Consider the following 13,465-nt stretch of genomic DNA (forward strand, 5'->3'; position numbering starts at 1 on the left):
ATATAACATCACTTACCCACTGACTTAAAAGAGGTGGGTTAGGATTCTTCCAGTTGAGCAAGATAAGTCTACATGCTAATAGTGTAGTAACGGGTGATTACAGTTTTATTTGTCCTTCTCCACTTTAAGCCCATCTGGAAGAACACCAAACACAGCTGTTAGTGGATTAGGAGGGATTGTGACACCAAGGCTGTCTGAAAGGCATTTAAAATGTTTTGTCGAGAATGATGTTAATTGGTGCACATCCAAAACATGTGGCCTAGTGAGGCTGGCGCTCGATTGCAACGTTCACGGGTTGGATCTTGCCCTGGAAACATTTTGGACAATTTTAAGCGAGATAGATGTGCTTCATAAAAGATTTTAAGTTGAATGATTGTATGCTTTATGCATATGGAGCTAAAGTGAATTCTGTGCAAGGCTGCCTTCCACTCCTTTTCTGAGATGTTGAGTAAGAGATCCTTTTCCCACTGTACTCTGGGATCTTTGAAAGGAAGGGACTTTAAAATGTTTTTACATATTATAGATTATTTATGAATGAAATAAATGAATTCATAATAAAATGTACAAAATAAATAAATACTGAATTTAAATTTTATCAAACCACGCACAATAATATGAACGATATAAAAGTACACGAGAAATGTCACTAATACTTACCCCTTGTACTTACAGGAGGCTTAGAGTACTGCAGATGCCAAAAGAAGGGTAGGAATAGAGTGTTAGTGAGGATGACTGGATGAAGCAGAATGTGAACGCATTTAAGCCTACATGTGTGGAGAAATGGCACTCATCCTCATTCCTGTAACCCACTGTTTTACATGCTCATTGGATCGAGTAGCAGTGGGCAAAGTCCAGGAAGGAACACAACTTAGGATGACACTCCATTACAGGATACACTTACACACACACACTTAGTCACACTAAGCAAATTAAGATTCCTTCATTTATCTAAAGTACATGTTTATGGGATGAAAGTAGATTATCTGGACATTGGTATATAAAGTTACCAAAAGCACAACGTGATGGGGAGAGGCCAGAGCTGAAATAAGGGAAGAGTGGATGATCATCAAATGTATTTGCTGGAAAAGTAGAAGATACAGGAGACAAATAGTGCAAATGGCTTTTAGGGACAGAGACAAGGAAAGACAACGAGATTACTGCAAAATAAAAGAATGTTTACAGTGTGGTGTTTTGGGAAAATTTTGGAGTTCCAGAGCTTTGTGGCTTAGGCAATGACGGCAGCCTCTGCCAACACAGCAACCTTGGTTCCTACTTACTTCATAACCTTGGTTCATATATTGATTTATAATAAACAATGAAACAATATAACATATGGTGTTTTTCTCTTTAATCGTTTTCTGTGGTGGGACAGAACTGCTTGTGCTAGCTTGTTTTAAAGGTCAGAAAACAAACATTTAAGACATAGACAAAAGGTGTTATACAATGCATATTTATTATTAGCTTGACCAACTATTTTCTTTTTTTTTGCTTATTCCGAAAATGTCAAATGATAGGGGATTTATGATGACATATGTGTCAACATATTAAAGTAACCTGCCTAATGCAAAGAGCACACAAATAACTCAGGCAGCTGCAGTATGTGTGTGTGTGTGTGTTAAGCAATAAATCCTCGTTCAAGACTTATTAATGATTAAAGTGTCTTTGATTTATTTTTCATAAAGGTAATTTCTAAAAGCCTCCACAAGAAGTTTCAGTATCTTAAACAGGAAGATGAATATTTGATGGCAGAGAGAAGACAAAGGCAACAGAGAATGAAATAAGAAGTGGAAAATGGCGGAGGAGGAGGCAGCAGATACTGGACAGGAAGCGGATCTATAGAAAGGGAAAAAGAAGTGATGGCTGTTAAATTTTCAAAACAAGACCCTCTCTGCTAGTTTGCAAAATAATCTGTAATATTGACAAACAAAGGGAGATAATGCATTCTTTATTTTCTTTCAGGCAGACGTTCAGTTTTTTCACGTAAATATTTATTTCACGCCAAATGGAAAATATTTTTGTATCAACTGAGTTATTAGATATTGTTGCTTCACATTTTAACAGAGATTAAAAAGCCTCAGTACAAAACTGGACCAGAAAGGAAACAGAATGAAAAATCATCCGGTCTTTCACAAAGCCTTGAACCAGATGACACGTGAGTCATCACTACACATTTGACACAAGACAGATCCTTCTATGTACAGTACAGTATTTTCTCTGGTGCAAGTCACAGTACACTGCATTTCTAGAAATGCCTTTGCCAGCCCTCTGACAAAAACATGCCATTGGAACAATATTTTCTTAGCCACTTCGGATAACTTTTTATCAAAGTAAAAAGATAGCCATTGTAGAAAATGCAGAGTTCGTTTACACTGAAAATTAAGCCACATCAGTGACACATAATTTTTGTGACACAGCAAATGCTACGAGGCAGGTGAGTAGGTAGTGGCTCTCAAACACTTCAAGATCATTTGGCTCATATTTATAGTTTCTGTGTAACACCCAGAGGGTTAGTGATTTAAAAAAAGACAAAACAATGTACATGTCTCCTGAAGTCAACCTGTTGAGTTTTGTCCACACCTTGGTGTACTTCTGAGTTGGGTCACCGTGCCTCTGTTTGAATACATGGCCTCAGCCTGTCAAGTTGATCCTGACACATGCAGAGCTCTTCTGGCCATTCCTAAGAACCTCTGACCACCCAGTGTCCTTCACATCACCGTTTCTCGTTCTTCCTCTTCCACCACTGCAGGTCTCTCTGTTTCCGAAGGTCCAGCCCCATTTGCTTGTTCTTCCTCTTTGGTATAAAGCTCCTGTCCAGAGGATGGAATGGAGTTTTCTGACACAGAGCCATTTTTCACATACCCAGGTAAATTACGGTGACCATTGATTGAAACTGGTGCCAAACGGGTAGTGAGGTGCAGGGCTAAGGAGCCCCTTGCTGTCACATTTGTAATGCTGGTGTGTGACACCATGGGTCCATAGCTATATGTTGTACTGCCACTCCGTGCTTTCCTTTTGAAGTCGAGAGCCAGTGTCCATCTGCTCCAGGCTTTTCTAATCTCATACTGCACCTAGCAAAAAACGAGGAACATGAAGCATCAAGTTCAAGGGAGACATTTTAACTTGTAGACATAGAACTAGTAGCTGCACAAATTATTTATCTTCATGTAAGAAGTGAAATGGAATTTCTATAACACTGTGTTAAAATAACTGGTCACTCAACATTTTGAAAAGTAAATTAGCAACTGTAAATATGCTGCTGCTGCAATATTTGAACTGCTCATCAACTCCAAGAGGTTCTCTTCTTTGACAAAGCACTATTCACTCTGTCTAATTGTACTTCGAACAGCCTGAGCTTACTTTGTTAAAAGGCATCTGGATCAATAGTGGAACAATCTGAATCATAAGCACTCAGGGCACTGCTGTGTTAAAAGGTTTAAAAAATGGTTTCTGCAAATAAAAGACCAAAAATACTTATTCAGGTTCAGGCTCAAAGCATTTTGATTATCTCTTTTATGTGTATGTTTTTTATATGTCATACACTCAAGTGTGGGGAATGTCTCATGGGTAACAGTTTCGGTTGTCTCAGAGGGAAGAAAAAGTTATGCACCAAAATTAACATGGTTTCTATTTTCCTCAATAGTGGAAAAGAAGCAGCCAGAGAATTACTAAAATCATTATATGTATATAGTCAAGCATTCTTGAGTAAGATACATCTTCAGGGCTCTGGACAGCTATACCACCATGGTACAAGAGGGGGGCGCTCTTTCTAAGTGACATTTTTTTTTGGTTGAGAAGAACATTGACCGGAAAACCGGTGACAGCACTACTAGGATGTCTTGAGCAAGACACATCCCCCTTCCAGGAAACAGTCCTTTAATTTCACCCAGCACCAGAAGGATGAGTCATTTTTCATACTAATTACAATGGAGGATGATCGCTCAGGAGCATCTCTATCTTTATGTGATTTTGAAGCACCCTTGTACTACTTATTTTCTCATTTTCATCTCGTTCTACATGGACCTGGACCTGCTGGTTCCTCAACTTTTTCTGTGGTCTTAATAATTCACTATATATTATACAGGAGAAATGTTGTGCTTCTAACCTTCCATTCTATATCAGCGGGGTGGTGGTGGGGTTTAACTTTTGCCACAAAACACATGATGTGATGAGCTGCCTAGGAGGATTACTAAAGTTACTGTAGAGCAGACACAGGAGACAGAAAGTCTTTACACAGATCTGAAAGGAGTGGAGCCTCAGCAGTTAACAGGTTCATTTAAGAAAATTAATGTGAGTTGTTATGGGTCTGGACAGGTATACTGTCCCACAAGTAGCTCAGGTTACCTTAACCTTTTATGACATGCCATGGAATATGGGTACAGACAACTGAAGGACTGTTGATGGCTCCAAGATCTCATAGGGAACCTACTAAGCTTGAAAGTGGCTGTAGGGTAACCCTGTAGGTGAACCACAAGTTAGGGTAGAATTAGCTAATACCTGTCACATCAAACTGAGATTAACACCTGGAGGTAAGAGTCAAACATTTAGTGGCCTGGAGGGTTTTAAGATGAGCAAGTGGACAGACAACCTAAAAGTAAATGAGTAAAATGTAAATGTGTTGCTAGGTTTATTAACCATCTATTACTGAATGTTAGAAACATTTTGGCAACTTTGAAGACACTGGAGTTAACAACTGGCACTAGAGTGACAGTTAGTGTCAAATGCTATAGTTGTTCTGTTTTTGACATCCAGCACAGTCCAATAAAGTACATCAGAAGACATAAGACTCTGGCTGTGTAATTTTAAAATGGCAGTCTATGCATTCATACATTTTAAACAGTTATTTGTAACTGACAGTGCAGAGGAACTACTCTTTAGCATGTCCATGAAAAATAAATTAGGACATTGTGGGGATGTCAACATTTTTCTTTCAATTCAGTCCAGTTTATTCTTATGTTACATTAACCTTAGAAAACATTCTTGCAATACTCAAACATATCAAAGGAATACACATGTGTGTGATATGTACGCATATAAACCCAGATTTATTTAAAAATACCATAAAGAGCACCCTCAAACTTAAGGATGGTCAGCAGAGAGGTGGGGCAGTGATTAGTGCTGATGATGCCTTACAGTTTCAGCAAAGTGGCAAGAAATCTCAGCCCAGTCTCCGTCTATGCAGGAATTGTATGTTGTAATGTCTGCGTAGTTTTTCTCTCTGGTTTTCTCCTCCCAAATTGAAATGATTTGCGATTGGTGATTCTATATATTGTCACACACGTGTGCATGGGAAGCAGCTGAAGGGCTTAGGAAATATTGTTTATACATCTGCCCAGGGGGGGGCGGGGTGCACTGACGCTCTTTCTGAGTTCTCTGCAGGTCTTCCCCGGGAAATCCCACCAGGAACCGCCATTTCCAGGAAGGACACATCACTTCCGGTTCCGGCCCCAAGAATGAGGTCACTTCCGGTTCCGGCCCAGAGGACGACATCATTTCCGCCCTCTGTGCTATAAAGCTCACTGCCTTGGCTTAGGCAGGCAGTTCTGTTTTGGACTCTGTTGTGTAAACTACTATTGCAATGCCTCAACGACTTTTGTAGCCGGGAAACCGTAATAAACGGGTGGCTGCCCCAAACCTTTCCGCGTCTCTGGTCTCCACTTATTACAGTGGCGTAGTCGGCAGGATGGTGTCCCCGATGAACCCGGGACACGAACTATCACGGAACCAGGTGGGTGAGTACCGGGGCCGAGTTTCAGGGCGGGGAGTACGCCAGAGGGTCAGGAAGGACGCGGTGCAGGCTCTGCTCCATGAGCATAACTCGGTGGGGACCACCCATCTCGTGGAGAACGTAGAGGGGACCCACAGGCGTGGGCTGGCTTCTGGGGAACACACACGAGTGGCTCAGTATGCTCTCCTTGGCAGGAAAGCCGAGCTGCCCATCGGGACCAAGGTCCCAGTTAACGATGGGTTGTCCCCAGGCCGGCAGGTGAAGGAAATCATAAACTGGGAGTTTAACCCAAGCAAAGGGCTGTCAGAGCAGGCTATGGCTCTCTGGCAACAGGTGGGTGAGTGGCTACGGCCATTGAGTTAACCCCTTACAAATAGTGCAGCAAGTGGCCTGTTTTCTGCTGCTGAAAATACTACCCCAGGAATTTGCCCAGCCGGCCTGGGGCGAATTCCATTCTATGGACGAGCTGCTGCAGCTCTTGCAATCCCAGAGGCCGGCTGTGAAACCTGGGAGGGCAGAACAGCCGCTCTGTGGACTACCGGGAGCTATGTCCCACTAAAGCAGTCCCTTCCACGCATTCCAGAGCTTGTTCGAGTCGCCGGGCCGTCTGGCTTGCGACCTGTCGGGGAACAAGGCGGACCGTAGGGGACAATGGCGGGGGTGTTTGTGTGCCCTTAGCAATCCCCTGGCGGATAAACATACGGGGGAGCTTCTTATTAATGGACATAAGATCACAGCGCTGTTCGATTCCGGCAGTAACGTGTCTGTCGTTGCTCGCCGTTTTATTCTGCCGCAACAGTGGATTAAAAAGAAGACCAGTCTAAAATGTATACACGGAGATATCCGCTTGTACAATACCGCCCGGTGTTACATATGTCTTGGAGGAACCCTTCGACAGCTTACCGTGGCGGTGCATCCGGATCCTCCATTTCCCGTAATCCTCGGGCGAGACTGGTCTGATAGTAACGCGGTAGTTTAGTAAGCATTCCCGAAAAACTTATGGCCTCGTTATAGATGACAACGATTCATCTCAAGTTGCTTCCACACCGTGTAATCAGCCGACAGGGAGTGGGGCGGTAGGCCAAGAGAGTGCGAAGACACTCCCGGACCGTCGCGGGCTACTACGTCATCCACTAGCGCCCGGCAGCGAGGGAGAATCTCCGCCCCTTGAGGTCAGACCGGACCCGCTCTCTGAGTTGCACTTTCAGTTTAGAGCGACGCCGGCTTCTTTCAAGAGAGAACAGTGGAATGACGACTCTCTGAAACACATAAAGAATGCAGTGGTTCTCGTTAACGGCCAACGCACGCATTTGCCCATGCCACAGGGACCTCACTTTGTCATTGATAATGAATTGTTGTATCGGGTCGCTGAACATGAGGGAAGGTCCGGAAGTTGTTGCTAATCCCGCGGACCTACCGGCGGCAGGTTTGCGAGTTAGCACACTCCCACCTTCTTGGAGGCCATCTCGGCTCCGATAAAACATTAGAGCGAATTAAGCTCCGTTTTTCTGGCGGGATTAATGAGGAGGTTCGCGCTTTTGCGTTTCCTGTCCGGAATGTCAACTGCGGCAAATTCCTAGGAGGGACCGTGCTCCTCTGGTTCCCCTTCCCCTTATTGATGTTCCCTTTGATAGGATTGGGGTTGACATAGTAGGACCCCTAGAACCCTCAGCCAGAGGATATAAATATATACTCGTCCTCGTGGATTATGCTACCCGATTCCCTGAAGCCGTTCCGTTGCTCGGCTACCACAAAAATATTGCACGGGAACTAGTAGGAGTCTTTTCGCGTAGGCATTCCTAGAAGTCCTGACGGACCAAGGAACGCCTTTTACCTCGGAAGCGTTCAAGGAGACTGCCAAGTTACTGAAAATAAAGCATTTAAAGACCTCGGTGTATCATCCTCAAACCGATGGCCTAGTGGAGAGATTTAATCAAACTCTCAAGCAAATGCTACGTAAGGTAGTCAGCAAGGATGGGAGGGATTGGGACCAACTCCTCCCCCTTGTCCTCTTTGCATATCGGGAAGTTCCTCAAGCCTCTACGGGTTCTCTCCATTTGAATTACTGTACGGAAGACAACCCGGGTTTATTGGATATTTTAAAAGAGGGCTGGGAAGGGGAGGCACAGCCCTCCACTAATATTTTGGAATATATCGCCCAATTGCGGGTAGATTTGATGCAATAAGACCGATTCTAAAAGTCATATAGAGAGGCAATCAGCACAGGCCCGCCTTTATGACCGTGGCACGACTCTCGGGAGTTCCAACCGGGGGATCGCGTCATGGTATTGGTACCAACTTCTCACTCTAAACTGCTCGCCCATTGGCTAGGCCCCTACGAAATTAAGGAAAGGAAGGGATTGGTTGACTATTTGGTGAAACAGCCCAATCGCCGACCAGCTGAGCGAATATATCATGTAAACCTGCTGAAACCGTGGAAGGAGAGGGTCGATCCCTCCTCCGGACAGCCCTGCTCTCTCTTGCGAAGTAAGTTCCCTTAATTTGTGAGCAGCTATCCCCAGGCAGAAACAAGAGCTCGAAGCAGCTATCCGCTCTGTCCCAGAGGTGGTAAGTGAAAACCGGTCGGACCTCTCTGATTGCGCATGACATATTGACTGACCGGGGTGATCGTCCGTGGCGACCCTACAGACTCCCGGAGGCAAAGAAAGTAGAAGTGGAACTGGAAATCAAGCGAATGCTGGCACTAGGAGTAATCGAGGAAAGTAGTAGTCCCTGGTCCAGTCCCATCGTCTTGATTGCTAAGCCTGACGGCAGTTGGAGGTTTTGCAATGACTTCCGTCGGCTTAACCAAGTTTCCAATGATGCTTATCCCATGCCTCGCGTGGATGACCTCCTCGAGACTGGGACCAGCCAAATTCTTGACTACACTTGACATGACAAAGGGGTACTGGCAGGTTCCTTTAGCGAGTCCGCGAAGGAAAAACGTTTAGCCCTCCTAGCGGACACTGGCAGTATCGTGTCCTTCCATTCGGGTTACACGGGGCGCCTGCGACTTTTCAGCGTCTGGTGGACAAAGTGCTCCGGCCCCATAACTCGTTCTGTGCTGCCTATCTGGATGGCGTGTCATCTATTCCAGCACCTGGAAGGAACACATACAGCAGGTCACAGCAGTATTACGGACACTGGGAGAGGCCGGGCTCCGAATCAACCCCAAGAAATGTTTCTTTGGATTGAGGGAAGCCAAATATTTGGGCTACCTAGTGGGCCGGGGTACTGTGAGGCCACAGTGTTCCAAGTTGCAAGCCATAATGGCCTGGCCCGTCCGCAAACCAAGCGGCAAGTCCAATCCTTTCTCGGTTTGGCGGGTACTACCGCCGGTTTGTGCCTCGCTTCTCGAGAGCGGCGCCTTGACCGACTTGACAAAGAAAAGAGCTCCTAATACGGTGGTATGGTCTGATAAAGCGGGGGCTGCATTCAGTGACTTAAAAAGGGCTCTGACTTCAGCACCTATCTTGATCTCCCCTAACTTCTCTCTCCCTTTTATCCTCCAGGCGGACGCTTCGGACACAGGCTTGGGTGCCGTGTTGAGCCAAAGCGTCGGCGGTGTTGAACACCCGTTATGTACCTGAGCGGAAACTGTTGGACAGGGAGACCAGGTACGCGGCGGTGGAGAAAGAGGCTCTGGCGATCAAATGGGCAGTAACTCAGCTGCGGTACTACCTCTTGGGTCGCGTGTTCACTCTGGTGACGGATCATGCACCTCTGAAGTGGATGGCCCTTCACAGGGAGTCGAATCCACGGGTCACGCAGGTGGTTTCTTGACCTGCAGCAGTACAAGTATACGCTCGTTCATCGACAGGGGTCTCTTCATGCCAACGCCGATGCCCTCTCCCGGGCCCACGACCTCTCGGTGCAGGTCGCCCGACCCGACGGGTCTGGGCTGAGGGGGGAGTCTTGTCACACACGTGTGCATGGGAAGCAGCTGAAGGGCTTAGGAAATACTGTTTATACATCTGCCCAGGGGGGGCGGGGTGCACTGACGCTCTTTCTGAGTTCTCTGCAGGTCTTACCCGGGAAATCCCACCAGGAACCGCCATTTCCAGGAAGGACACATCACTTCCGGTTCCGGCCCCAAGAATGAGGTCACTTCCGGTTCCGGCCCCAAGGATGATGTCACTTCCAGTTCCGGCCCAGAGGACGACATCATTTCCGCCCTCTGTGCTATAAAGCTCACTGCCTTGGCTTAGGCAGGCAGTTCTGTTTTGGACTCTGTTGTGTAAACTACTATTGCAATGCCTCAACGACTTTTGCAGCCGGGAAACCGTAATAAACGGGTGGCTGCCCCAAACCTTTCCGCGTCTCTGGTCTCCACTTATTACAATATGAATAAGTGTAAGCACAGGCATGAGTGTGCCATGTGATGGATTAGTGACCTGTACAGGACTGGTTCTTGCATTATAGTCAATGTTGGTGGGATAGACTCTGACACTCTGCCACACTGAAATTGTATTGAACGTATTTAGTAAATGGATGGTGTCAAACGTGTGCGTCTAGGGAGCATACCAGAGCTCTGCAGAGGTAAGAACAATGGGGTCAGAGAATAGAGTGATAAAGTTGTTCACTCCTATTCCCTTTTTTTTCCATAGAATGGAAAATGAATTCCTGGAAGACCTTTGACATCATTTTCTCTTTGAACTGGGAAGTCTTGTACTTTCTTCCCCAGCGGATATTCCAGAAAGCATAAGAACCTGCATTTCTCATTCACTGTTGAACCCATTACAAGAAGAAGGCAGAGCACCATCTTTAGAAGTGTTCTCTCACTCCTTCTAGGAGAATCTTAGCCCAGACCAAGATGGTATTGAATACTTTTGTGTATTTGTGGATGAAATGATCTGCATAAGATGTTCCCATAAATGAAAACTGGTAAATAAATTTATTAAAGTAAGAAACAAAATCTGCCGCAAATTAGGTACCTTTTATTGAGGGAACACATACAGTACGTCTTGAAGTAGTGTTAACAACTCCGACTCGCCTGGATAAGGTTGAGTGACCTCATTTTATCTTAGATTCGGAAGCGATGAAAGCACTTTTGGGTCAACAGGAAGCCCCCTTTGGCAACCACCACAGAGCACAAAAGGGCTTCATCAAGGGACTACAGGTTCCAGCATGAAAACAAGAGTGGATTTTTTCAAAGTGCACTAACCTTTCCTCTCCTTCTCCTACAGATCTCCTGAAGGGAAACCAATATAGAGTACTTCCTGCTTCCCTCACATAACCGCCTCTCCTACCAAGGTTACTTCCGGCCTTAATTATTGGACCCCACACCTCTTCTTCCCTGGTTATTATAAAAGCCCAACTCCTCTTGTGTTTAGTTGTCCCTGTTTTGGACATGAACCAGACGTTGCTCTGGAGCTATTTGTTGAAAGTTTTATGTATTTTGCTTTGTATATTGTACAATATAGAGGGCAGTTCCCCAAACCTTTTTCTGCCTTCTTTGTGTATGCTTACAGGCCATTCAACTAAACCATCACCACTGGTTTGTACAAAGAACATCTGTCGAGGGTCAGATGAATTCAACCCAATATCAATAAATTATTCAGGATAATGTTCAAGCATCAGTCCCAAAATTGAAATTATGCAGGGGATGGATATTCCAACAAGACAATGACCCAAAACACAGTTCAAAATCTACAAATGCATTCAGGCAGAAGGAGAAGTACAATGTTCTGGAATGGCCGTCACAGTCCCATGACTTGAATATCATCGAAAATCTATGGGATGATTTGAAGCAGGCTGTCCATGCTCGACAGCCATTAAATGTAACTAAACAGGAGAGATTTTGTATGGAAGAATGGTCAAATATATCTCCTTCCAGAATTCAGACACTCATCAAAGGCTATAGGAGGTGTCAAGAAGCTGTGATATTTACAAAAGGAGGCTCAACTAAGTATTGATGTAATATCTCTGTTGGGGTCCCCACATTTATGCACCTGTCTAATTTTGTTATGATGCATATTCCATATTTTCTGTTAATCCAATAAACTTAATGTCACTAGTGAAATACTACTGTTTCCATAAGGCATGTCAAATATTAAAAGCAAGTTGCTACTATGAAAGCTCAGCCAATGATAAACAAAAATACAAAGAATTAAGGGGGGTTCCCAAACTTTTTCATATGACTGTAGATAGATAGATAGATAGTTAGATAGATAGATAGGGACTATAGTATGGATAGCTGCATAGATGTTCTACAGTGTGTCTTAAGCCTGACTCTTGCCAGTTGCCGATACTATACATGGCACTCAGATACTCAGACCAACTCACCAGGCATTCAGTCTTGATTGACACCTATTTGAAAAGTAATCTTTACTTTTATTTTTCAGGTATGAGATCAAATGTTTTTTTTTTAATATGGCCCTTTTAAAAGTTAAACATATTAATCAGGAATGATTAAAATATATTTTATTTACACTTACATTCTCTGCGAGTTGCTTGTGCATGAGCACCCTGTAGCCTATAATGAATAAATGTCAAATTTTGCCGACTCTTCAAAATAATGATCAGCTTGTGAAATGATAAAAAAAAAAAATCAAAATTGTAAGCTAAGCTTATTTGCAATGTAGCAATACCATTAAATGAGAAGTTGTTTTAAGTTTGCAAGAATTTATGGCCATAATTTTTAGTTGTAAATTAGGCAATAAAAATGAAACTAATTATGTCTGGCATTACAGCTGATATCTGAAAAACGAAGAAAATAAATTATTTTCTCAACACTGTAACATAGTTCTTTTACATTACTGAAAATTGTTAATTAATGATCCATTAAGATGTACTTTTCATTCTCCAGATGGATTAAAACTACAGAATAAAATCAGTCCTCTTATTGTACTATTAAAATTAAAGGCTACAAGCCTTGTGAACCTTTTCTTGGCTTCAACAAAGCTTCTACTGTAGATGCTATTATTCATTCTGAGAAGCAAAAGTGTTTGTGAAAGCAGTCATCGATCATTGAGAAAATTATAAAGAATACATTGTGCACTGTACATATGAAGAAATTGTTCGCCATACTTTCTATATTAATTTTAACAAACTGTATCCATTGCAAAACTGGGACACTTGATCAACTTAAATGCTAATTAAAGAAGACTGAAAGAACCATGTTTCCTCATTTTAAATGGCAAATTAAGCCATTAAACAAAAAAATAAAAATTCAAATTGGAAAAAAAAATCATTCTTTCAAGTATTGCATGTTTTTCATAAAAGTAAAAACATTTTTTTATGGTAACTAGGCAGCACTGCTGGCACACACCTTCAGAGTCCTCAGGTTCTCCCCATGACTGAGTGGGTTTTTCTCCAGGAACTCCAGTTTACTTCTAAATCCTAAACATGTACATGATAGCAAAATCGACAACTCCACATCGGCCCTGCTTGTGTATATGGATTAGTGTGAATTTGTGTGTTCTGAGATGGACTAATGCCCTGTCCATGAATGGTCACGGTCTTGTTTCTGATGCTCCTGGCATAGATTCCTGCTCCATGACTATGACGTTTACAGTGGATGAATTGACTGATAGGTTGTAACCTATTACTTTCTGCTTTATCATCTATATACACAATATCTACATAAATTATAATCTAATTACTAACATGCAGTTATATATTAAGGAAAGTATGGAATTTCTTGTAATTAGGTTTAGTAGTAATGTAGTATATCATTAACCTTTCAGCTAGAGAGTCATGGGCAGCCAGAGCCAGAATCCTCAGCATTCAGTTCAATAA

General features: G+C 43.4%; 1 protein-coding gene across 1 annotated transcript in view; it reads right to left on the minus strand.

Moving 5' to 3' along the window:
• Positions 1-569: 569 nt before the first annotated feature.
• The window catches only part of pth1r (parathyroid hormone 1 receptor), a 460,775-nt gene continuing 447,879 nt past the window's right edge, over positions 570-13,465 (minus strand). Inside the window, exon 13 of the mRNA XM_039753666.1 lies at positions 570-3,068. Coding sequence (XP_039609600.1) covers positions 2,706-3,068 — 363 coding nt within the window. The 3' untranslated portion in view covers positions 570-2,705. The remainder of the gene's footprint in view (positions 3,069-13,465) is intronic.

The sequence above is a fragment of the Polypterus senegalus genome, chromosome 5 (assembly GCF_016835505.1).
Source record: "Polypterus senegalus isolate Bchr_013 chromosome 5, ASM1683550v1, whole genome shotgun sequence".
Classification (NCBI taxonomy): domain Eukaryota; kingdom Metazoa; phylum Chordata; class Cladistia; order Polypteriformes; family Polypteridae; genus Polypterus; species Polypterus senegalus.